This window comes from Podarcis raffonei, chromosome 3 (assembly GCF_027172205.1).
Source record: "Podarcis raffonei isolate rPodRaf1 chromosome 3, rPodRaf1.pri, whole genome shotgun sequence".
Lineage (NCBI taxonomy): Eukaryota > Metazoa > Chordata > Lepidosauria > Squamata > Lacertidae > Podarcis > Podarcis raffonei.
Genome location: NC_070604.1, coordinates 12100312 through 12125691, shown reverse-complemented (window position 1 = coordinate 12125691; position 25380 = coordinate 12100312). Strand labels below are relative to the sequence as shown.

Sequence of the window (25380 nt, the reverse complement as noted above, 5' to 3'; positions counted from 1 at the left end):
CAGCTAATGATAGCAGGGATTCCATCAATTTACACATTCAGTAAATTGCTGGTAAAATGTTGGCTGCAGTCTTGCCGACAGCATCTCGTCGAAGAAATGGAAATGATAATGTGCTCTCGATAGCAAGGAAACAATGCTAAATGAATGTCTGTTCTGGACCATGCTGCTGCTCTCCTTTGAATTTCTTACTTTGTTCTCACATCTGTATCAGATGTGGGGAACATTTGGTCTGGATGTTGCTGAAATACAAGTCCCACTTGCCCTACCAAGGATGGCCAGTGGCCAGGAATGAGGGGAATCAGAGTTCACCAACCTCTGTAGGACCCAATGTTTCCCACGCCTGATTTATATCCTGCCTTTCTTCCATCGCTGAATCTATCTTAAGCAGTGAGCATATGATTTTCAGGCAGTCACTCATCCAAGGAACTGACCAGACCTACAGCTACCAACAAAGGTCCGTATAGTTAAAGCTATGGTTTTCCCAGTAGTGATGTATGGAAGTGAGAGCTGGACCATAAAGAAGGCTGACTGCCGAAGAATTGATGCTTTTGAATTATGGTGCTGGAGGAGACTCTTGAGAGTCCCATGGACTGCAAGAAGATCAAACCTATCCATTCTGAAGGAAATCAGCCTTGAGTGCTCACTGGAAGGACAGATCCTGAAGCTGAGGCTCTAATACTTTGGCCACCTCATGAGAAGAGAAGACTCCCTGGAAAAGACCCTGATGTTGGGAAAGATTGAGGGCACAAGGAGAAGGGGACGAAAGAGGATGAGATGGTGGGACAGTGTTCTCAAAGCTACCAGCATGAGTTTGACCAAACTGCGGGAGGCAGTGGAAGACAGGAGTGCCTGGCGTGCTCTGGTCCATAGGGTCATGAAGAGTCGGACACGACTAAATGACTAAACAACAACAACAGCTAGCAAAGCAGTGGCCTCATGTACCTTCAGGTCATACCTTTTGTGGGGAGGTGGCTTTGGCAGGGTGGTGGTGGTGGTTTCAGGGACGGATAAGGGCACAGGGTTTTGTTTTTTTGTAAGGGCAGTTGAAACACTGGAGTGATCTGCTCTGAGCTTTCAGGAAACAGCATGTATGCACTTTAACAGCCTAAGTAAATGCATAGAGTATTGGCAGCCCTGTGCTTGGACGACCCAAGGGTGATTAGAGGGGCATGAAAGGAACCTGCATAACTGAACCAGCTTGCAAAGAAATTGGCATGGAGAACATTCTGCAATTAGAATGAATAAGTGCAGATCTCACAGCGAGTACTTAACAATAAACCCCTTCATTTTAACCCTCCGTCCTCCTTTCTATTCTGAAAAGTCATGTTTCCAGATTAGTCAGGGTCACATTAAAAATCAGAGGTTGGCAGTCGGCTTTTGTCTTTTAGTTTATTTTGAGTTTTGTGAAAAACAAGCAACGAGGGTTGCAAATCTTGTTAACTTCAGGAAGATTCTGAAAATGTTGGTGATGAATGAGTATGCCATTAAGTTCTCAAGCAGTTGTTGTTGATGATGCCTTTCCAACTCCAGGATTTCCCCCTCACCTCCCACAGTTACCGCTCCAATATTATTATACCGTTGGTGTTTAACGCAAAATGCCAATTGGAATCAATTAACTTTTGAGGCTGGTGGGCACATGTCGAATTCTAAAAAAGTGGTGTGGGAGCCAGTCACAAAGTGGCTGCCACAGGGCATGGAAAAGGAAGAATGCAGAAATCAGAGGAGAAGTCACTATGATGCCACACAGTGGTTGTTGTTGTTTAGTCGTTTAGTTGTGTCCGACTCTTTGTGACCCCATGGACCAGAGCACGCCAGGCACTCCTGTCTTCCACTGCCTCCCGCAGTTTGGTCAAACTCATGCTGGTAGCTTTGAGAACACTGTCCAACAATCTCGTCCTTGAGAACACTGTCCAAACAATCTCGACACACTTTCCCATAGAAAGTAATGCAAAATGGATTAATCCATTCCAGACTTTTACAAACAACCCCTAAAACAGCAATTTAACATTTTTACTATCTAACGAGACCATTGCTCCATAAAATGAAAGCAATCAACAATGTACTGCAGTCACTCACTCACTCACTCACTCACTCACTCACTCACTCAATCAGTAGCTGAACTGGCTTCCACACAGTCACACACAAAAAAGAGCAGCAGAAACAAAAATGCAAAATAAATTGCAAAAACTGACAGACCTCAGTGAAGGACTCAAAACGGAAGTGTAACACTCAAAATGGAACACATTCAACTTCTGAAAAATGTTCGCAAACTGGAACACTTACCTCCAGGTTTGCAGTGTTTGGGTTCCAAATTGTTTGAGTACCAAGGCATTTGAGAACCAAGGTGCCACTGTAAATATGTTAAAACTAAAACTAAAATAGAATATGTATCTTCTTGTACCATTTGCATGATTTTTACATGACATTCTCCCAAGCCGCCATCAAATTGCAGATCACATCTGTCTCCGTGGAGTGGCCTATAAAAATCACAGATCCATTATTGCCAGTGACACAAAATATGAACTTGGAATGAATCCAAGTGCCATGGTGACCATGGCAAGCGAGGAATAGGCAGTCTCTACTTTGCAATCCATGGAAGCTAATCTCAGCTGTTATTTAATGGTGGCTTGGGAGTCATGCCTTGTCAAACATGATGAGGATCCACGCCTTGGACCCATGTTTGTGTTATGGTGCCACTGCCCTCCCTTGTGCCCCCAAAAGGCACTGCCACTTTCACACATCTCCTTTTCCCACCTTTCTATTCCTAATCAGCACATCCATTCCAGCTCATTGTCTCCTTTTCTCCACCTAGAATTAAGCATCCTATCAGAGGTGTAGGGGTTGTGTCTAAATTTTGTGAAGGGGTCAGAGAGTGTGGAGGAACTGCTCTGGGCATGGAGAATGTGTTTGTTTGTTTGTGTGGCCTGCATATATCCATTTGTTGTTGTTGTTTCACTGGGTTCACAATCTCTTGTGGGGCCCATGGAAGGCCTTGATGGACTGTTGGTACCATGTTGCAGTATCCCAGAAATCTTCTTCTTTGGCGATCACTAGTAGCCATGAACATGGTTTTAACAGTGAGTCCATAAGTGACTGTGGAGGCTAGTTCTGGATCCACACATCTTTCCACAGTGGGGACATAGGTTTCCTGGCGGGAGTTGATCACAATGAGTGTTTGCCAAGTATGTCTTCCTCTTAGGACGTTTCTCCCTTTTATCCTGAGTTCGAGCGTCTTCAAAGCCCATGACACCTTTGGTAAAGACTGTTCTCAAACGTTTTGGCTTCCAAACGTTGCAAACCTGGAATAGACTGTTCCGGTTTGTGAACTATTTTTGGAAGCTGAATGTCTGACAGGGCTTCTGCGGCTTCTGATTGGCTGCTGGAGCTTCCTGCAACCAATCAGAAGCTGCACTTTGGTTTTCAAATGTTTTGGAAGTCGAAGAGACTTCCGGAACGGATTCCGTTCAACCTCCAAGGTAGGACTGTAGTTGCTTTGGAAGATGATAATCAGGCATCTGAACAATATGACCAGTCCAACAAAGTTGATGTTGAAAAATCATTCCTTCGACACTGGTGATCTTTGCTTCTTCCAGTACACTGGCATTCATTCGCCTGTCTTCCCAAGTGATGTTTCTCTCTTTCGTCCTGAGTTTGAGCATCTTCAAAGTCCAGGAATAGGCGTTTGGGGGCTATATAGTCCAGTGGTTTGATATTTTAGGACATACATCCAGATCAAGCAGAAGACATTTATGCAATAATGCATCAAATGCAGTGAAATCCTTGGAAGGTTTATTTACACTCAGAAGTCCCAAGTTGAGCGTGCAGTTTTAAGCAAATCTCAAAGGCTTAACATAGAGTATGGGTAGGGAACCTGTGGCCCTCCATAGCAGTGACTGATGTGGTGGGAAATGCCAAAACATTGTCCTCTTGACATTGGGGTCACTGGGCTTTACCTATATGGTGGAAGGGGGCGGTCACTTGTGAAGGCACACTCGTGAAGCCAGTCTGATATTCCTGCCGGTGTAATCACATAACCCTCCCCTTGCTGCTGTTCCACCCTACCCTTGCCCCATTCCAGATCCTCCAGATGTTGCCCCATCATCTCAGACCATTGGACATGCTGGCTGGGAGTGATGGGAGTTGAGGTCCAGCAACATCTGGGGTAGCCACAGGTTTCCCACCACTGCAATAGGTCTCATCAAATGTGGAGGGTGATGCAAAGGGAGCTCTTATAATCGACAGAAATAATGGTACATCTTGGAAGAGGTACAGCTGAGGTGATGTGTTAGGCAAGGAGTCTGGCATTTGGTGAAAATCTGTTATTTGTTAAGAGAAAGAGATTTCTGTGAATTAGAGGCTGGATTTAATTTCCTCTCAAATCTGCTCAAATCCTTCCTATGAATAATACATGGGTTTCTTTTAATTCTTTATTCAGAAACACTTCTCCCGCTGGAGAAAGCAAATGTATAAATTTAATTATCCACATTTGGTCATTTGTTTTGTCTGTGTCATTACTGCCACAGTGGAGAAGCAGCTGGGCTTACTGGTCACACCATGGCACAATATTTTCATAAAAGGGTAGGAGAAGCTCTGATCTTCTTTTGGCAAGGTTGCTTGTGTGTTGAGGTCCCCAAGCCACCCCCCAAATAACTCACAACGCACACTTAATTTTTGTTTCAGGTTTTTGGCAAAATTTTGGCCACAACTTTATTTAAATACAAAACCGTGAGTGGTTGTTTAGGCATTGGTTAAGACTATCTGATGAAGGTACATTCTTTCACCTTTGGTGGACGTGCCCCAGGATTAAGGCTTTCTGGGAAATGATATATAACGAATTGAAAAAGGTATTTAAATATACCTTCTTGAAGAAACCAGAGGCCTTTCTCTTGGGCATGGCCAGCCAGGTGGTGCCAAAGAAGGACAGAACTTTTTTCATGTATGCTACAACAGCAGCAAGAATACTCATGGCAAAGTATTGGAAGACACAAGATCTACCCACTCTGGAAGAATGGCAGATGAAACTGATTGACTGTATGGGATTGGCAGAAATGACGAGCAGAATCCGTGACCAGGGAGAAGAGTTGGCAGAAGAAGATTGGAAAAAATTTAAGGACTATTTACAGAAATATTGTAAAATTAAGGAATGCTGAATGATGTTGGATTGAAATTGAGCGGTTTCTAGCTGTAATGATATAAAGGAACATGGATGAAAAAAAAGGGGGTTTGGATAGAAAATAAGGTGATATTATAAGCTGTAATGCTTTAAGTTAAGGATTTGCTGAACAAATAACCTGAAATGGAATACAAGGTATGAGGAGGTCAGAGAAATTTGTTATTGAAAAGTATACTTTATGAACTATATGTTTTGTTTTGTTTTTAATCTTTTTGTTTGTTTTTTGTTTGTATAAAAAAATTGAAAACTTTAATAAATATCTTATATAAAAAAAAAAGACTATCTGTCCCCCGGCCTGGGGACAGAACTGACTTCCAGGCACCACCGAAAGCCAGTGTGGGAAAACAAGTCGGGGAGAACTGGAGCTGAGTCACAGACCCTCACTTCTCACCTGCATGCTCCCCGAAGGCTTGCCGGCCCTAGTCCCATTCCAGGGATTGGAAAAAAAGATGGCAAGCCCCAGGATTCCTTTAACGGAATTCCCTTTCCGCAGCAACCATGGAGGGGCAGGCCCAGCCTATCCTAACCCCTCCTCCACCAATTTATAACCAATGCCTAACCGCAACCTTACAAGTTGTGACGATTTGCTACGCAGTAGGCAAAAACCAAATGGCCCAGCCAATCAGCCAGATGGACAAAATTCCTACCAGGACCCTGCCCCAATGGCAGACGACCCCATGACAGGCATAGCAAGGTCAATGCAACAACCCCTTACTCAAGGGCGGGTGGGCGGGTGATCCGTTGCACACAGCAAAGAGAAAGCTCCAGGCTGCGTGCAGAGTATTTAAACATTTTACCCCTCCCACCAAAATTGCAACATAACTTTTACCCCAGCAACCCAGCGAACCAATCGCTGCCCCAGGCCATCTTTAGAGACCCTGTCTTGTAACAGAGGGGTGGCTCGGCAGACCCCACCGCAACACGTGCTCTCCATGAAGGAGAACACGCTTTCTCAAGAACAGTGCAAAGGGAGGAGGCAAAGATTGGCATCCTTCCCTGCCCCAGGCAAAAGAAGGCAGCAGGTCTGAAAGACAGCTACTCTGGTCTGCACTTCAGACATATTTAAACAGCAGAAGGATATTCTTTCTGTCTAATCTTTTCTGTCTAATTGGAAGCTGCCTTAAAGCAGATCAGACTGCTTGTCCGTTGAGATTAGTATTGTCTGCTCAGACTAGCAGCAACCATCCAGGATCTCAGACAGAGATGGCGGAGATTGATCCCTGGACCTACTACTACTACTACTACTACTACTAATTTATTTATACCCTGCCCATCTGGCTAGGTTTCCCCAGCCACCCTGGGCGACTCCCAACAGAATATTAAAAACACGATAAAACATCAAACATTAAAAAATTCCCTAAACAGGGCTGCCTTCAGGTGTCTTCTAAAAGTCAGATAATTGTTTATTTCCTTGACATCTGATAGGAGAGTGTTCCACAGGGCGGGCGCCACCACCGAGAAGGCCCTCTGCCTGGTTCCCTGTAACCTCCCTTCTTGCAGAGAGGGAACCGCCAGAAGGCCCTCGGAGCTGGACCTCAGTGTCTGGTCTGAACAATGGGGGTGGAGATGCTCCTTCAGGTATACTGGACCAAGGCCATTTAGGGCTTTAAAGGTCAGCACCAACACTTTGAATTGTGCTCGGAAACATATCAGGAACCAATGTAGGTCTTTCAGGACTGGTGTTATATGGTCTTGGCGGCCACTCCCAGTCACCAGTCTAGCTGCCACAGTCTGGATTAGTTGTAGTTTCCAGGTCACCTTCAAAGGTACATCCAGTCATAATAATAATCCTTTATACAACACATGCAATATTAATAACTTCTATTCATGTTGACACATTAAAGCTACAAGTGAGGAACTCAAACTATATCTTTGTTCTGCCTGTGTGTGGCAATTGTTCTGTCTGTAGTGTTTCTTCCTGTACTTGTAAGATGTCTTTCTTTCCCCCAGTTGTTGCTGTTTACCATTGTGCCTTGCACATAGCTGATATCCCATTGCTGTTCCAGAAATTTCAGTTTCAAATATGTTTTTAACATCTTTATTTATTTTATTTTTTTTAAAAACACACATTAATTGTATTTTCCCCTGACAGATGTGTTTGGCAGTCTGGCCTTTTTTGTCTGAAGGAAGTGTGGGATATAAATTTAAAGGAATAGATAATAAATAAATAAATAAAATAAATGAATGAATGAATAAAACATGGCTGATGCGCTTTAATTTCTCTATATGTCTATTAATCCTTATTTGTCCTACTTTTTGTGTTTTCCAGAATGCTCAAGCCAGCTATGATTTCAGCAGCAACGACCCCTATCCGTACCCTCGCTATACAGATGATTGGTTTAACAGGTGAGAAGCACATCTAATCCTTTTCCTTGTTGGGAATTTACAAACTTTGCTCATAGCATCTCTGATCCAATTCAATATTTTGCCAGTTTGCTTGGTCCACATCTTCAAATGAAACAACCTGATTTTCACTCCCTATTCTAATAAGCTGATCAGAATGTAATTATTCTTTGGTTTGTGCAAGTCACCAAATTTTGCCATATCATTCTTGGTTTTTTAATTTTAAAAAAATGTATCTAAAAGTATGTATTTTGGATGGCGTGCGTATTTTATGGAAAATACATTTTAAAATAATGCACTTTTGGAGCAATTTCTTTCTTTCAAGATTGCAGTTGCTGTGGCAACTGGACTTAAACGAGTGCAGTTTCAAAATGGTGATGAAGGTGCTCCAAGCAAACTCCCAGTTCTCACGATTCTTCCCTTCCAAAAAGAAAAGGAGGAGGTGGAAGATCAAGCGCATGAAATGGTTGCACAATTGGGCACCCATGTGGAGAGCGCATGTCTAATGTGACATTATTGGCATGATGAAAGTTCTTCTGCACAATGACCTTTGCTGTCTTAGAGAAGGAGTGAAGAACCAGGCTTCTCTCAGCCAAAGTTAAGCGCTGTTCAGGCACATAGGCACATTAATTTCTGGCCAAAAGGTTTGTGCAAATGCTCAACTCTCTCAGTGGAATTATTTTTAATGCCTCACTTTGGATGGATTGTGTCCAAAGTAAGGAAAGGGAAATTGTGGTTCTGCTCACATTTTGATGCAAACGGACCTCGTTCATAAACTGAAATGCAACTATAATAATAATAATAATAATAATTTATTATTTATACCCCGCCCATCTGGCTGGGCTTCCCCAGCCACTCTGGGCGGCTTCCAAAAAAATATTAAAATACTGTAATACATCAAACATTAAAAGCTTCCCTAAACAGGGCTGCCTTCAGATGTCTTCTAAAAGTCTGGTAGTTGTTGTTCTCTTTGACATCTGGTGGGAGGGCATTCCACAGGGAGGGCGCCACTACCGAGAAGGCCCTCTGCCTGGTTCCCTGTAACTTGGCTTCTCGCAGTGAGGGAACCGCCAGAAGGCCCTCAGTGCTGGACCTCAGTGTCTGGGTAGAACGATGGGGGTGGAGACGCTCCTTCAGGTATAGTGGGCCGAGGCAGTTTAGGGCTTTAAAGGTCAGCACCAACACTTGGAATTGTGCTCGGAAACATACTGGGAGCCAATGTAGGTCTTTCAAGACTGGTGTTATATGGTCTCAGCGGCCGCTCCCAGTCACCAGTCTAGCTGCCACATTCTGGATCAGTTGTAGTTTCTGGATCACCTTCAAAGGCAGCCCCACGTAGAGTGCATTGCAGTAGTCCAAGCGGGAGATAACCAGAGCATGCACCACTCTGGCGAGGCAATCCGCAGGCAGATAGGGTCTCAGCCTACGTACCAGATGGAGCTGGTAAACAGCTGCCCTGGACACAGATTTGACCTGTGCCTCCATGGACAGCTGTGAGTCCAAAATGACTCCCAGGCTGCGCACCTGGTCCTTCAGGGGCACAGTTACCCCATTCAGGACCAGGGAAACCTCCACACCTGCCCGCCTCCTGTCCCCCAAAAACAGTACTTCTGTCTTGTCAGGATTCAACCTCAATCTGTTAGCTGCCATCCATCCTCCAACTCTATTCTTCAGAATCACCACTTCTCCGAATTTCGTGATCTTAGGGAGATGTTTGTGACAGATTTCCCAACCCAGTTCATTCCCAGGGTGACACGTTGCAATTCCTTGTACATATGTACATTCACACCTTCTGCAGTTGCTCTTGAGAATGACTGATGTGTCGGCACATTCCCATTAGTACTTGTGCCATTTCTGCCAGAAGCATAGGATAACATGGAAGTTTTCATATATTTGCAGATGAGATGACACCTGACATTTAGCTAATGTGCTGTAATTAATTAGTGAAGAGTTGCACAACTCTGGGACTTCAAAGATCATTGGGCTTCTGCATTTCTATTATATGCCCTAATTCAGCAAATTAGATGTCTAGGAGAGAAGTCTGGAACAGCACAGCACTTACGCTTAGTTACTGATTACCATTTTAGTTCAGAAGCTCATATTCATCTACCAATGAGACAGATTTCGGCTTGGACTAGATTTCTGCATGTCATTACTGAGTAGGTGCTCATCAAGACTTGCACTTGTCCCGTGCATAGAAAGCATGGGTCCAAGTAGTTTTTTTTTCTTGTTCCACATTTTCTAAGCACAGGTGTGAATGGTTTCCCCCAGGAAAACCTGCTCTTTAGTGATAAATCATAGCAAACATCAATCTGCAAAAACCCCTGATTGTCATTTGCTCCAATTCAGCAGTAAAAAATAGGTTTTCCCAAGGAAAACAGTGGGCAAGGACAAATCTGGATGAGCCCTGGATTGATGCAGCACATGATTCAATATTTTTTAATTTTTTTATTAATGTTTTGTTTAAACAAAACAAGAAATAAAAGCATACAGAAGAATTATCCATAAAGACAAAAAAGTGAAAAAATAAATAGGTAAGACTTATTACATTACAATACATTCTTCTTGGATTTCTATCGACTTCCCGTCAACCCACCATGTGTCCAGCACAGGATTATAACAGCAGATTCCTCATGTCACATGGCAATCTGTTTCGATCATTTCAAAATGCAGCGGACATGTGGCATGTTTGCAGGAGCAGCTCACCTGCTGGGGCATCACTGCCACTTACAGGGGGATGGCAAGGTTCCAGCAAGGCTGGGCACTGTGCAGGTGTGCCAGCGGGAGATTGGCTCTGCTGGTGTGCTGGCACAGTCCCAAATTTGCCACCATCTCGCTCCTCCTGTTAAAGGCAGCGATGCCACTGCTGGCTGGCTGTTGTTGTGGTTCCACTCCGCCAAGCAAGCTACCTCAGGCTGTTTGAGAAACACGGGCTAAAAGGCCCTTTGGGCATGCAGAACGATCTGCATGGTCCTTTCGATCCTAGCCTTTGTTTACAGCCTGCCTTTTCTGTACAAAGCACAGAATTGCTCATATGGAGCTCCTAACAAATTTCTATTCAGGTGCTGAGCCAGCCCTTGCCCACTTGGGTAGGTGGAATCAGAAAGGTGTAGGGAAAGGATGGGCAAGCATCTCACCAGTCTAACTTGTTCTGCCCCTGACCCCCTTGTGGGATGCAGGTGGCGCTGTGGTCTAAACCACTGAGCCTCTTGGGCTTGCTGATCAGAAGGTCAGCGGTTTGAATCTGTGTGACGGGGTGAGATCCCGTTGCTCTGTCCCAGTTCCTGCCAACCTAGCAGTTTGAAAGCACACCAGTGAAAGTAGATAAATAGGTAGCGCTTCGGCGGGAAGGGCAACAGTGTTTCCGTGCACTCTGGCACTCGTTGTGCCAGAGGTGCCGGAAGCAGTTTAGTAATGCTGACCACATTATTATTATTATTATTATTATTATTATTATTATTATTATTATTTCAACTTCTACACAGCCCTATACCCGGAGGTCTCAGGGTGGTTCACAACAAGGCCACAACATATAAAATCAAACCAAAAGCAGTAACCCAATAACTCCCTCCCCCCCAAACCCCCACCACATTCTAAAAGGTTGTTGGGTGTCCATAAGATCAGCCAAAGGCCTGGTTAAAAATGAACGTTTTTGCCTGGAGCCTAAGGGTGTATATTGAAGGCACCAGGCAAACTTCCCTGGGTAGAGCATTCCACAGATGGGGAGCCACTGCAGAGAAGTCCCATTCTCATGTTGCCACCTTCTGGATCACTCAAGGAGGAGGCACACGAGGGAGGGCCTCAGAAGATGATCTCAGGGTCCAGGGAGGTTCATATGGAAAGAGGTGGTCCTTGAGGTCCTTGACCCGGAAAGCTGTCTGTGGACAAACGCCGGCTCCCTCGGCCTGAAAGTGAGATGAGCGCCACAACCCCATAGTCGCCTTTGACTAGACTTAACTGCCCAGTGGTCCTTTACCTTTTTACCTATCCCATTTACCCTTGGCTTACATTTAACTTCTTCAGATAAAGTTAGACACAACCTCCAGCCTCCTCAAGCCCAGCCCATGTCAAGTAAATAAACAACTGCCTGACTTTTAGAAGACATCTGAAGGCAACCCTGTATCGGGAAATTTTTTATGCCCATTGTTTTACCATTTTTATGTGCTGTAAGCCACCCAGAGTGGCTGGGGAAACCCAGCCAGATGGGTGGGATATAAATAATAATAATAATAATAATAATAATAATAATAATAATAATAATAATAATAATAATAAAAACAACTTAGGAAACTAATGAGGAAATGTACTGAAAAATGTGGGACGAAGGAATGATTAACAAGAAGACATGCAAACACCCCACAAGAAAATCAACATGAACTCTCATTGTCATGCAACTGCCCTGTAAACCTATCAGAATTAATGTTTGATCAAGACTGGACGTAGCCTAACCTTGCCGTAAATTTTGTGCATACTGAATAGATATCTAGGGGAGACGAAGATCGTCTGAGCTGTCATCAGCCTTCCTGCCCTAGGATCTATAGAAGATGATAGGCAATAGTATAACCTGTGTTATGCATAACAGACAGTCCACAGATGCTAGACCACAGATGCCTAGCAACATAGAAGCCTCTCCAACAGTTCTTTAATAGAGTTACCATAAAGCCCAGTGCTGTCAGGGGAAATTTCTCCTGCAAAACAAAATAGGAAAAAGCTGGTTTGGCCCTTGCCCCGTTGCTTCATTGGAAGGTGAAAAAAGCACATAAATTTTCTAGAAACCAAAGCAGAGTAAAACAAAGCAACCAGCCAGAAACAGACAAGTATACATCTTTCCGTAGCAAAGTTTTCATTATAGAATGAGTGAGATGCAGTGGGGTCATTTTGCAAGTGCCCTCACTGTGCTCAGTCCAAATGTGCATCATGGGCTCCAGGAAACACAACAAAAAAGTCATTTTCTTGATTGTTGTTTGATTTAAAAATCTTTACCCAGTGCCTTTGCAAGCTTTTGTGGATTCTGATGCTAATACGAAGCCTTGACTGGAATCTCTATCTTTCTCCACAGTCATGGAACCAGATGTGCTGGGGAAGTATCTGCTGCAGCAAACAACAATATCTGTGGTGTTGGAGTGGCATATAATTCAAAGGTGGCAGGTATGGGATAAATCAGGGAACACACAATTGAGGTTTCTCTCAGAGGCAAAACTGCAATTTTATCTAAAAACGGGGCAAGGAGCAGATACGTGACTCTTCTGAGGTGTGGAGATCAAACCAAGAGCATGGAAGGAACTATGGGATGGGAGGTGATGGTGTCTTCAGAATTGGGTGGAAAGTGAGAAAAGTGCTTAGCACTCACAATATGTGAGAGGAGGAAGGTGCAAGAGGGTACCATGGGGGCGGCTTGTGTGTACAAAAAGGAGCGGGAGGGGGGCATGGATGTGAAAGTGAAAACAAGGCTGCAAAGCACAACTAAACAATAGAAAAGAGAACTGTTTTCAGAAATGTGGTTGAGAAGGTGAAAAACGAGCTTCGTAATTGTGTGGTTTGGGAAGGGGAAACTAGGATGTTCATGCCAGGGGGAATGGCGGAGGGTTGGTGAATGGAGCAGGGCTGTGTGTGTGTGTGTGTGTGTGTGTGAACACAACATAACTAGTTGTTGAGGTCTTCATGCCAGTTTTTCCATCCTGCACTTCCTTCCTCCCAAGATACATGCAGGGCCGTCTTACCCATAGGTGATAGGGGTGCGAGGCACCCAGGCGCCGGGCTCTCAGGGGCTCCAGGCTGAGAGTCTGGGATCCGAGAGTTGAGTCTGGGGAAGAGCTCGCCTGTTGGTCGGAGCGCCGTTGCAGGCTCTTCTGCTGCAGGTGACTCTGCACCACGAGTTCGGGGACGACCGAGCCAGCAAGATGCTGAGCCCGCTGGCTGGCCCCGCCCTCCTGCATGCCTGGGACTGGGCAACCTGGGGGGAGGGGGGGACATGCCAGGTGGATCTTTGCATCCAAGCGCCACATATGCTTAAGACAGGCCTGGATACATGAAAACCATATGTCTTGCTCTCTTATTGCACATAATTGCTCAAAGTGAGCGACGTCTCTCATTGTTACTTGAAAGATGCAGCCTGATTAATACCTTGCAAAGTTTTTCTAGAAGCCTCGCCTTGCCTGCCCCAGCCAGCTAGGAGCATAGTAAGGGATGATGGGAGTTGTAGTCCATCAATTTCTGGAAGGTTGCAAGTTTCTCTTCTGTAAACCAGGTTTCTCCATCTCTCCAGTAGCAGGTTGAGGAACCGAGTGGTGGCATTGCCTCTCACTGTGAAGTCGAGTTGTGTGGCACACCTACCTCAAATGTAGGCACCCACTGCTTTAAAATGTATCCAAAACAAATAGCTTTGGGATTCAATTATTGGCAGGCATCTTTCACCAAGAATGGAGATAGTAGCTCAGTGGTAGAGCATTTGTTTTGAACCCTGGCATCTCCAGGTAGGACCTTTGGCTGTAACCCTGGAAAACTGCTGCCAGTAAATGCAGGCAGCTGTTTCCTATTTTATTTATAAAGTACAGCTCCATTTGCCCCTTTGATGGAGCGATAATGTGTCAGACGGAAATGACTGCAGCCACATACAAGCTCACCATTTAGCAAACCAGGTTATTGTTGAGGACTACAGCACCATCAAGTGGCCAGCTAAAAGCTGAAAAAGAAAGATTTTTCCAAGTCAGTTTCGGGATGGTAGGAAATGATTCGCCCTCTTTCCAGTCAGACCTGTACCAGTAATGGTAAAAGCTTGCAGTGAGCTCTTGAAGGAAGCTGGAAAGGCTCATTTCAAAGGGAAGAAGGCAGCAGAAGAGCTGGAACCCCTTTAGGAAGTGAGCACAGCAGAGGGACAGTTTGAGTGGAGCCTTCTTTCTGATGTGTTGCTACATGCGGGTGGGTTTCTAGGTAAGAGAACCTCCACTTATTGAGTCTGAAATGGTATAGCCCAGAATCCTGTCACCTTGGTCCATTGACTGCTTCTACATAGATCAGTTCAATGAGTTAAAAGCATGGCAGTAGACAGCTAGGAAGCTGGGCTCTTTCCAATTCCATCCTCAAGTTGAATGGGCTTCCCTGTATTTCAGATCATATGCTCAGTCTAACAATTTCAACAGAGACCATCTCCTTTCCAACTTTACACATTTCAACATGATGCTGGTCAACTGTTACTGCTGTAATCGATCTGAAGTAAAATATGTGCATCAAAATAGAAAAATACAGAACATTCTGGGCAGAGCAATCCAAACATCCCATCTGCCATGCCAGGGGTGGATGAGGTGCCTGGATCTGCCAGCAGGGGACTAGCAAGGGAGCCCTCCCTGTGAGGAACTCCCCAATTTGCCCACCCAAGGGCAGGCAGAAGCTACCTCCAGCAATATCAGTACCAGCAGCCAGAGTAGCCAGTGGGAAACAAATGGGTGTGTGCGCTCTCTCTCTCTCTCTCTCTCTCTCTCTCTCTCTCTCTCTCTCTCTCTCTCTCCTCACTCTCTCCCTGTGTGTGTGTAACTAACACAAAGATCCAATGGATCTTGAGCTAACTCCGCTTCAGACACTTGACAGCAATAAGCCCAATCTGATCCTCTTTCCTGCACCAGCCTAGGATCTGCCATAGCAAAGAAGCATTTTCCCCTCCCCACATTGCACCCCACAACAACTGCCTAAATTGTGTAGTGATGGGCCTGTGGATGCAGCCATGGCTATGCTGCTCTGTTAAGGACGTGGGTGGCGCTGTGGCCTAAACCACTGAGTCTCTTGGGCTTGCTGATCAGAAGGTTGGTGGTTTGAATCCCAACAACAGGGTGAGTTCCCGTTGCTCTGTCCCAGCTCCTGCCAACCTAGCAGTTCAAAAGCACACCAGTACAAGTAGATAAATAGGTACCCCTGCAGCAGGAAGGTAAACGGTGTTTCTGTGCGCTCTGGTTTCCGTCACGGTGTTCCATTGCGCCAGAAGCAGTTTAGTCATGCTGGCCACATGACCCGGAAAGCTGTCTGTGGACAAACGCCAGCTCCCTTAGCCTGAAGTGAGATGAGCACTGCACCCCATAGTTGCCTTTGACTGGACTTAAATGTCCAGGGATCCTTTACATTTACCTTACCTTCCATTAAGACCCAGCCAGGCTTTTGGATTACCTTTTTTTAATTGCCAAGCTTTGCATTCAGAAAATTGAGAACTAAATCCTGCCTCTGCCAATGTTGTGTATGAGATCATGTTTTGTGAAAGACAATGCAGATCCAAGTTTGGTGTTCAGGGTTTACATGTGTCAAAAGACCTTAGTGACCTTGAGACCTGTTTCCTCCACTCATTGTCCACATTTACGTTGCTTAAATCCACAGGCATCCGAATGCTGGATCAGCCATTCATGACAGACATTATAGAAGCTTCCTCAATCAGCCACATGCCTCAAATAATAGATATCTACAGTGCCAGCTGGGGCCCCACTGATAATGGTAAGACTGTGGATGGACCAAGAGAGCTCACCTTACAAGCCATGGCAGATGGTGTGAATAAGGTAATGTGTCAGGTTTATTTTATTTTTTTAAAGATATTTATTAGGGTTTTACAAAATGAAAAAAGAAAAAAAAGAAAAAATACATGTAAAAAACAATTCCATCTTTCCATCACATTCTTTCATTTGCTTGATTCCCGAACCTCCTCAAACCTCCCTTTTTGTATTCCAATTTAATTTGTTAGTTCAGCAAATCCTTCCCCTCTTTACTTATCCTAATCTTTAATCTTAAAATAATGTAACATTAGATTTTTGTCTATTAATAGTCTAATTTTTTCATACTCCTTATAGCATTGTAACTAAAAACCACATAACTTTTCATCCAACATCATTCTAACATTCATTAATTTTACAATATTTCCGTAAGTAGTCTTTAAATTTCTTCCAATCTTCTTCCACCGACTCTTCTCCCTGGTCTCGGATTCTGCCGGTCATTTCTGCCAATTCCATATAGTCCATCACCTTCATCTGCCATTCTTCCAGGGTGGGTAGATCTTGAGTCTTCCAATACTTTGCAATAAGTATTCTTGCTGCTGTCGTAGCATACATAAAGAAAGTTCTGTCCTTCTTTGGCACCAATTGACCTACAATGCCCAGGAGAAAGGCCTCTGGTTTCTTCAGGAAGGTATATTTAAATATCTTTTTCATTTCATTATATATCCTCTCCCAGAAGACCTTAATCCTTGGGCATGTCCACCAAAGGTGAAAGAATGTACCTTCTGTTTCTTTACATTTCCAACATTTGTTATCGGGCAAATGATAAATTTTTGCCTGCTTGACTGGGGTCATGTACCACCTGTATATCATTTTCATAATATTCTCTCTTAAGGCATTACATGCCGTAAACTTCATACCTGTGGTCCATAACTGTTCCCAGTCAGCAAACATAATGTTATGTCCAACATCTTGTGCCCATTTAATCATTGCAGATTTGACAGTCTCATCCTGAGTGTTCCATTTCAACAGCAAGTTATACATCCTTGACAAAATCTTAGTTTTGGGTTCTAACAGTTCTGTTTCCAATTTAGATTTTTCCACCTGGAAGCCGACTTTCTTATCCAAATTGTAAGCCTCCATTATCTGATAATAATGAAGCCAGTCTTTCACTTTGTTTTTTAATTTCTCAAAACTCTGCAGTTTCAGTCTATCTCCTTCTTGTTCCAAAATTTCCCAATAGTAATGTGTCAGGTTTAAAACAGTTTTATCATGTCCCTGTGATGTCTGACCTTTTGTGATCAAAAGAGCTCAAATGGGATAAAGCATCAGCAGGGAAGGTCCTTTAACCTATTCACTAACGGAGAAGATCAAACCTGGAACTTCTCTGTGTTTGATCTTATATATCACTAAATTGGCTGAAGGATCTTCCCCACTTAATTCTTTATTCCATTTAAGTCTATGCCATTGAGAGAGAGGGAGAGAGATTGCTGTTGCCGCTCCAAATAAACCCAGCCCTCAGAATTACTGAGAATTTTTGCTCCACTAATTTGGTTAGTGATTTTTCCGTTTTCCCTTTCACCCATCCCACTTCATTGCAATTGCCATCACAAGGGTAACCAAAATGACGTTAGATTGATTAACTTGCTTGCTTAGTGTTAAAACAAGTGCTACGTTAATAGCACAGTTAGCCATTACATCTGTTTTACATCAAAATATTAAAATACCAGGAACAGGACCCCTAATTTGTATTAAGATTGCAACACACAGGGAGGGGAAGTTTAACCCTTCATGGCTGCAATCCTGAAAAACAATCACACCACCATCATGAATGACAGCACTGGGAGAAAAGCTCCCATGGGCACATATGAGGGGGAAAGCTCCCATTGGTGCAAATGGGAACTTTTTTGTAATTCTAATTTCCACGCAGGATGATTTTTGCCTGCTTTATGTGCTCCTAATGAAAACTGGGTGGGGCAGGGACTGTGCCTGACATTATTATCATTATCATCATCATCATTATTATTATTATTAGATGTGGTTGCTAATCATGGTATTCTGGTTTGGTCCTTAGGTTGCTGTTAAGAGTAGCTTCTCTCCCTACAATCGTCACAGTGATAGTATATCAACTTATTTAGGCTGCACAGTAAATCTAGGGAGATCTAGCAGAACTGTTGTACAATTGCTCATTTTCCACCCGAATAATTTATTTTTACTATCTGTGATGATTTCTCACTAAAAACCTTTTCACGTCTTTTCCGGTGAACTTAACTTGCTAATAATATCCAAGCATGGCAGAAATATATTTAATAGCTCGGCCCTAATGAGTCGTAAATCTTAGCCCATTCCATGCTCCTCGCTGATCTCGTGTGGTGTTTTGTACTGACACAGCCCACAAGGGCATGAGGAGGACAAAGGAGGTGTCAGGGATAAAGCATGGGGAACTTCCACAGTGTGAACTTCTCCAATTTGTTGCAAATTGTATTAAAAGGCAAGCTAATCTAAACCTTTCTGGATTCCAGTCCATTCTAAAAGAGCTTTACTCAGCAACTTTTGGATTACAAAGATTGTGTGCAGGATTCCATAGAAAAGACCATTTCAATCCTCTCGTCTTGTCCTCCCATTTTGTGGAGCATACAGGCAACTGTTTGAGTAGGGCTCAACGTTGTCTGGAATACAAACTAGTCAACTGAAATCCGTTATGATTCTTGTGACCTGTTCTGGCAGCCAAATCAAACATGGGAAGGTCTTCCATTACAGTTGTACCTTGGTTCTCGAACGCCTTGGTACTCGAACGTTTTGGTTCCCAAATGCCGAAAACCCAAAAGTAAGTGTTTTCAAACACTTTTTGGAAACCTAACGTCTGACGTGGCTTCCAATTGAATGCAGGAAGCTCCTGCAGCCAATTGAAAGCCGTGCCTTGGTTTTTGAATGGTATCGGGAGTAGAACAGACTTCCGGAGTGGGTTAAGTTCGAGAACCAAGGTACAACTGTATCCTGTTCATGAACAGCCAGAAAGGTGGGGCTGCGATGTGCCCAGCTCAACCCCAGGGTGGGAATGACACCCCTGGTTATGAGTCTTTTGAATGACAAATGTGGGACTATTGTTGTTGAGTTGACGTCGGTCTGTCTCGAGAAAATGGAGTTCACTTCCATGGGTGAAGTCACACCACTGGAGAATCACAGCACATTCGCAGCACCAAAGTGACCTCTCTGGGGTGCTGGCCTAGGCAGTGTGTATGGAGGTCCTGGGCTGCCAGATGACAAGACCCCCACCCTCAGCTTCACTGATGTGGTCCAAAGGAAGGTAGAGCAATGCATTTGGCATCACTGAGCTTCAGAAGTTTCTGGAAGGAGGTTTAAATGACAGCATCCTGTTGAATGGTCACTTTAAAATGGGAAGGTTCATTATGGTTTCACAAGTTGTGTATGTCTTTAAGGGCCAGGGCAAATAACGAGACCCAGTCTTACAGCTGTGAAACATAGCAGGTGCTGCTAGGTTGTGTTAATTAAGCTGTGTCAGCAATTGGATATAGTATATAAAGAGCAGCGCCTAGCTCTCCCTTTACCCTGGGGGATGGGTTGGTGGTTGGGTCACGTTTGTTGTTGTTACCTTTAGTGTAAAAGGAGTTTTTGTTTTGTTATTAAAACCTTGTTAAAGTTATTTTTGAGTTCCTTGTTATGCATGGTCTACCCAGCAAGCTCTCTGCAGCGCTAAAGGTAAAGGTAAAGGTAACCCTGCCTGTACGGGCCAGTCTTGACAGACTCTAGGGTTGTGCGCCCATCTCACTCAAGAGGCCGGGGGCCAGCGCTGTCCGCAGACACTTCCAGGTCACGTGGCCAGCGTGACATCGCTGCTCTGGCGAGCCAGAGCCGCACACGGAAACGCTGTTTACCTTCCCGCTAGTAAGCGGTCCCTATTTATCTACTTGCACCCAGGGGTGCTTTCGAACTGCTAGGTTGGCAGGCGCTGGGACCGAGCAGCGGGAGCGCACCCCGCCACGGGGATTCGAACCACCGACCTTTCGATCGACAAGCCCTAGGCGCTGAGGCTTTTACCCACAGCGCCACCCGCGTCCCCTCTGCAGCGCTACTAAACTGCAAATACCCAACACATCCAACTGTCATAAGGACTCAACTCTGGATTTGTGTAGGATTTACTCCTAAGCATTTTCTTCTTAAAAAAGGGAACTATGACTATATATATTTTCCCCTGGATGCTCTTCTCTTCTGTTTTGTTGTATTTTCTGCCTTTCGCTTATGCACAGAAACATCCAAGCCTTTCTTTTCTTTGGAAAGCTCTCAGTGGTTGCTGCTAAAGTCAGATAATTAGCACCCCTGCTGCGATGTTCCATTTCAAAGCTTCAGCAGTACTAACCTGGCAAAAAAAAGGGGGGGATATTAAAGACAGAAAGCACAACCTGCAAAATATTCTCAGTTTTGTTGCAGTCTCATAGATGGAGATCATAATTCTTTATCTCAAAATAACCATATATCTGGAAAAGTCAGCTATCAAGATAATATCTCAATAATAACTGCAGTAACCTGTGAGGTTTGAAATGTTGGCTGAGATGTGGTGGTCTTATAGTAAGGTTAAAGCTTACTGGGAAATGATATACAATGAATTGAAAAGGATATTCAAAATAACTTTTATTTTTTTTAAAAACCCAGAAGCTTTTCTTGGGGGAATTATAGGGACAGAACTACGTAATTGTATAGAAATTTATTTACATATGCTAGCTACTATAGAAGCAAGAATGCTACTTGCCCCAAAGTGGAAAGAAGCAGAAGTCCCAGTAAAGGAAGAATGGATACAAAAACTTATGGAATATGCATAAATGGCCAAACTTACCGGAAGAAGAAGAAATCAAGATAACAAACTTTTTATAAAAGAATGGAAATGGCTTATTGAATATTTACAAATAAACTGTAAACAGATAAGAACATTGGCAGGATTATTGTAATAATCTGCAGTTTCATAAGAGTATATATTTAAAGATGAGCAAATTAAGTTAATTTGAATATGCAGAAGATATTAAAAATAAATTTAAGAAACCGCAGAAAGAGAGGGAAGGAAGTCAAGTTTTGAAATGTCAGAATGATTGTAAAATCAATGAAATGTATAAATATGAAAAATATAAATGAAAAGTTTTCAAAAAGAAAAGAAAGAAATGTTGGCTGAGGAAGGGGTGTTCAGATATTAGTTTTGAAGTTTTCTACCCCTTCAGAATAGTTTTTGGACTAGATAACAACCATCCAGCCCCAGTCCGAAATGGATCAAAAAAGTATGATTTTTAAATTTTATTTTCTTCTTACAGTCATATCTCACCTTTCCTCTAAGGAGCTCAAGCTGTCATGCATGTTTCTCAACCTCCCCATATCCTCACAATATCCTTTGTAAGGTATGTTAGGCCGGGAGACTGACTGGCTTAGTGAGCTTCATGACTCAGACTCCCAGGTCCAAGTCAGTTTACTGCCCATTCACTCACTTTTTAGAGGCCCCATTGGAATTCTTCACAATCTCTCATTGTGATTTCTTTGCGACTCTGAACAATTTAGTATTCTCAGCAAACTTGCCCACCTCACTGCTCACCCAATTAAAAAACCAAATACCAGTTCTTGCGGGACGCGGGTGGCGCTGTGGGTAAAACCTCAGCGCCTAGGACTTGCCGATCGCATGGTTGGCGGTTCAAATCCCTGCGACGGGGTGAGCTCCCGTCTTTCGGTCCCAGCTCCTGCCCACCTAGCAGTTCGAAAGCACCCCTAAGTGCAAGTAGATAAATAGGTACCGCTTTATAGTGGGAAGGTAAACGGCGTTTCTGTGTGCTGTGCTGGTGCTGGCTCGCCAGAGCAGCTTCGTCATGCTGGCCACGTGACCCGGAAGTGTCTGCGGACAGCGCTGGCTCCCGGCCTCTAGAGTGAGATGAGCGCACAACCCTAGAGTCTGTCAAGACTGGCCCGTACGGGCAGGGGTACCTTTACCTTTACCAGTCCTTGAGGGGCTCCATTTTCTTCATCTCTCCATTCGGATAACTCTCCATTTATTCCTCCCCTCTGCTCCCTGCTGCTTAACTAATTCCTCTCCTATTCCTCCATTCCTGTTAAGCTTACTCAGGAGTCACTGGTGAGGTACCTTGTTGAAAGTCTGAGTACACTATGTCAACTGGATCACTTCCCTCTGCATGCTTGTTTATGAACCCAAAGAACAGGAGGGAACAGGAAACACAGAGAACTCTCTATATAAAGTATATAGCAGGCTGATAAATAACAGCTGCTGGGGGGAAGGCAGGATGGGGGGCAAACGCCATCAGTTTGTAGGATTCCCAAAATCATCTGGTTGGCCTCATTTGGGAGTAGATTGCTGGACTAGGTAGACCTCTGGATAATCCCACAACTTCTTAGGATCTATACCTTACCATCTACATATGATGTTGAATATGTTCGTCTGCATATGATAAAAGAATAGTCCTATTCTTTTTTTTGGAATCTAGCTTTGGTGGATTCACTTAGCATCCTTGGAGAAGAAAAATAATTGCAAACAAGTCTTTTTTGCACACTTTAGAAGTAGTGTATTTTTATGAAGTTTGTTTATTATTATTTTAAGAACCGTATCCCTTCACATTCTAATTTTATGTGATTCCCCCCCCCCTTCTTTCTCCCTCTCTGCATAGATGAGATCTCTGTTACATGCATAATATAAATCCAATTAGGACTATTTTCAGAATAGGAAAGTAATTATTCTACAGAAATGTCATGGATCTTTCATATAACTCCAAAGTGAATAAACATTGGGGACTCTTCCTTTGCCAACCAGAGCTTGAATTTAATATACAAAGGTGATTACTCATGAATACATAATGAGAACTGAAATGTTGGCTGAGCAAGAGAGGCACATTGGGAATGTTAATGCACTGCTAAATTGAAAATAATACTTCTCAGTATTCGAGAAGGGGCACAGAAGAAGCCAAGGTTCTGCCAAGTTGTGCTCCAGATATTTTGGACAGCTCCCATCATTCCTGGGTGTTATGATCTAAAACAGACATAGGCAAACCCAGCCCTCCAGATGTTTTGAAACTACAATTCCCATCATCCCTGACCACTGGTCCTGTTAGCTAGGGATGATGGGAGTTGTAGTCCCAAAACATCTGGAGGGCTGAATTTGCCTATGCCTGATCTAAAACATCTATAGGACACCAAGTTAGAGGAGGATGCTCTGTAAGAATGAAGATAATCCTGCCTTGGAAGCATGATTCTTCAACTTTGTTTCCATTTTAACGTTACACCCAAGATCTTTGAACTTGCTTATATTGTCTTGGTTTATATATTTGTGGCTTCATGAACAGTGTTTATCCAGTTTCAACTTATCCTTGTTTAAAGGAGAAAAGTTCTCAACCAGCCAATTGCTGTGTGTGTGTGGTTGGCTTTTTATATCAGCAGGTTTTTCAAAAAGAAGTCACTCTTGGAAAAAGAACAAACTTTTTTTTAACTAAGGCTGTGGTCTGAACTTCATCACAATTTGCAATATGTCATCTGTACCTTCCTTCCTGCATTGCCAGTGAATGTTATATTGCTTCAGTAAGATGACTGTGCCTAAGGCACAAAAAATTCTGCAAAGGTGGAAATTGCCTGGAGGGAAGTATTAAGAATTTATGTTCTAATCAAGGCATTGTAATTGGGTTCTCCAGTGGAAGGAAAAACCCAGGTGTTAAAAAATAAATGGCTGTTCTCATTTTCCTTTAGCCGCAGTTATGAGCAACCGGATTTGTCATTGTTAAAGGTGAACAGTGGGGAAATACGAGTAGCAATGTCATAGAACCATGCAAGTCACTGAATAAGTCACTGAGAAGCTAAGATTAAAATGAATTCAGACATCAGTTCTAAACCCACTCACGTGGGAGTAAGTGTCGTTGAACTCAATGCAGCTTCTCTGCACGTCAACCCAAGATTATTCATATATGTTTCAAGTCCAGCGGCAGCCTAATGCAAGGTGTGACCAGAAAGTCTGGTGAATGGTCACAGAAATTGGACAGCAAGAAATATTTGAACATACATGCTTTATAGCAAGGGTCGGCAAACTTTTTCAGCAGGGGGCCGGTCCACTGTCCCTCAGACCTTGTGGGGGGGCTAGACTATATTTTTTTGGGAAATGAACAAATTCCTATGACCCACAAATAACCGAGAGATGCATTTTAAATAAAAGCACACATTCTACTCATGTAAAAACACGCAGATTCCCAGACCGTCCGCGGGCTGGATTTAGAAGGCGATTGGGCCAGATCCAGCCCCTGGGCCTTAGTTTGCGTACCCATGCTTTACAGGCCTTCAAAGTAGGCCCCCTCTGATACAATGCATGGTTGGCAACGTTTGTAGAACTGTTGGGAACTTCTGGAGAAGTCCTCTTTTTGTACTGCTTTTGGTTCCCTCATCACAGCAGCTTGGACGTGTGAAATGTTGGAAAAGTCATGCCCTTTCAGTGCAGATTTCAGTTTGGGGGAAAAAAAGAAATCCAGTGGGGCCAAATCGGGAGAATATGGAGGGTGGGACAACTCAGTAACCTCAGTGACGATTTCACGCAGAATATGCAATTCTTCCGCATCAATAACTCATGAACTTTGTCGACATTTGCCGCCGTTCTGCTCGTTGATGGTCTGCTCTGCCAGACCCAGAGTCATCTTCGATGGTTTGCCGTCCCTCACAGAAATGCTTAAACCACTCATACACTGTCTTTCGAATTACAGCTTCATCTCCTTTCCCAATTGTGAGCATTTTGTTGGTTTCCGATGCTGATGGTATGTTCAAATAATTCTTGCTGTCCGATTTCTGTGACCATTCACCGAGCTTTCCAGTCACACCTTGTATTTCTCTCCCATTTTAGGATCCTTCATTTACCTTATTGGTGATTGTTGACATCCCAGGTGTGCTGTTACGGCTGGAATTGTGATTGCATTGCCATTTATATCTCATATATCTATATCTTTACTCTTTGAGCAGACCTTCTTATAAGTGTTACCTCAGTGTCTTCAGTGAGTGAAGGGCAGCTTCTTTGTGAATGTTGGCCATTATTGATTGGAGGGCAACAGGTCTTAGAACCCCTGCCTTTGCAAAGTTTATGCTCTTATGGACTAGCACAGGCACGTCCAACAGGTAGATCGTGATCTACCTGTAGATCACTGGACGTCTGTGATAGATCACCGGTAGATCATTGACTCCCCCCAAAGAAGCTACAACTTTGACCTGAACCCTCCAGTTTTTAACTCTATGAGTAGATCACAGTCTCTTGGGAGTTGGCCACTCCTGGACTAGCACATCTCTCAATTTGGAAGTTTTCACCTTGCATCTTTACATACAGTTCCTGTTCCAGAAGATCTGTTAAATTAGGTTATTTTGCATTTCTCCTCT

The 25380-nt window shown here is 43.7% G+C and overlaps 1 protein-coding gene across 1 annotated transcript in view; it reads left to right on the top strand.

Annotated features, from left to right (window-relative positions):
• Window positions 1-25380, top strand: part of PCSK2 (proprotein convertase subtilisin/kexin type 2) — a 131646-nt gene that overhangs the window by 93445 nt on the left and 12821 nt on the right. The window contains exons 6-8 of the mRNA XM_053380569.1: window positions 7443-7519; window positions 12576-12664; window positions 15875-16050. Coding sequence (XP_053236544.1) covers window positions 7443-7519; window positions 12576-12664; window positions 15875-16050 — 342 coding nt within the window. The remainder of the gene's footprint in view (window positions 1-7442; window positions 7520-12575; window positions 12665-15874; window positions 16051-25380) is intronic.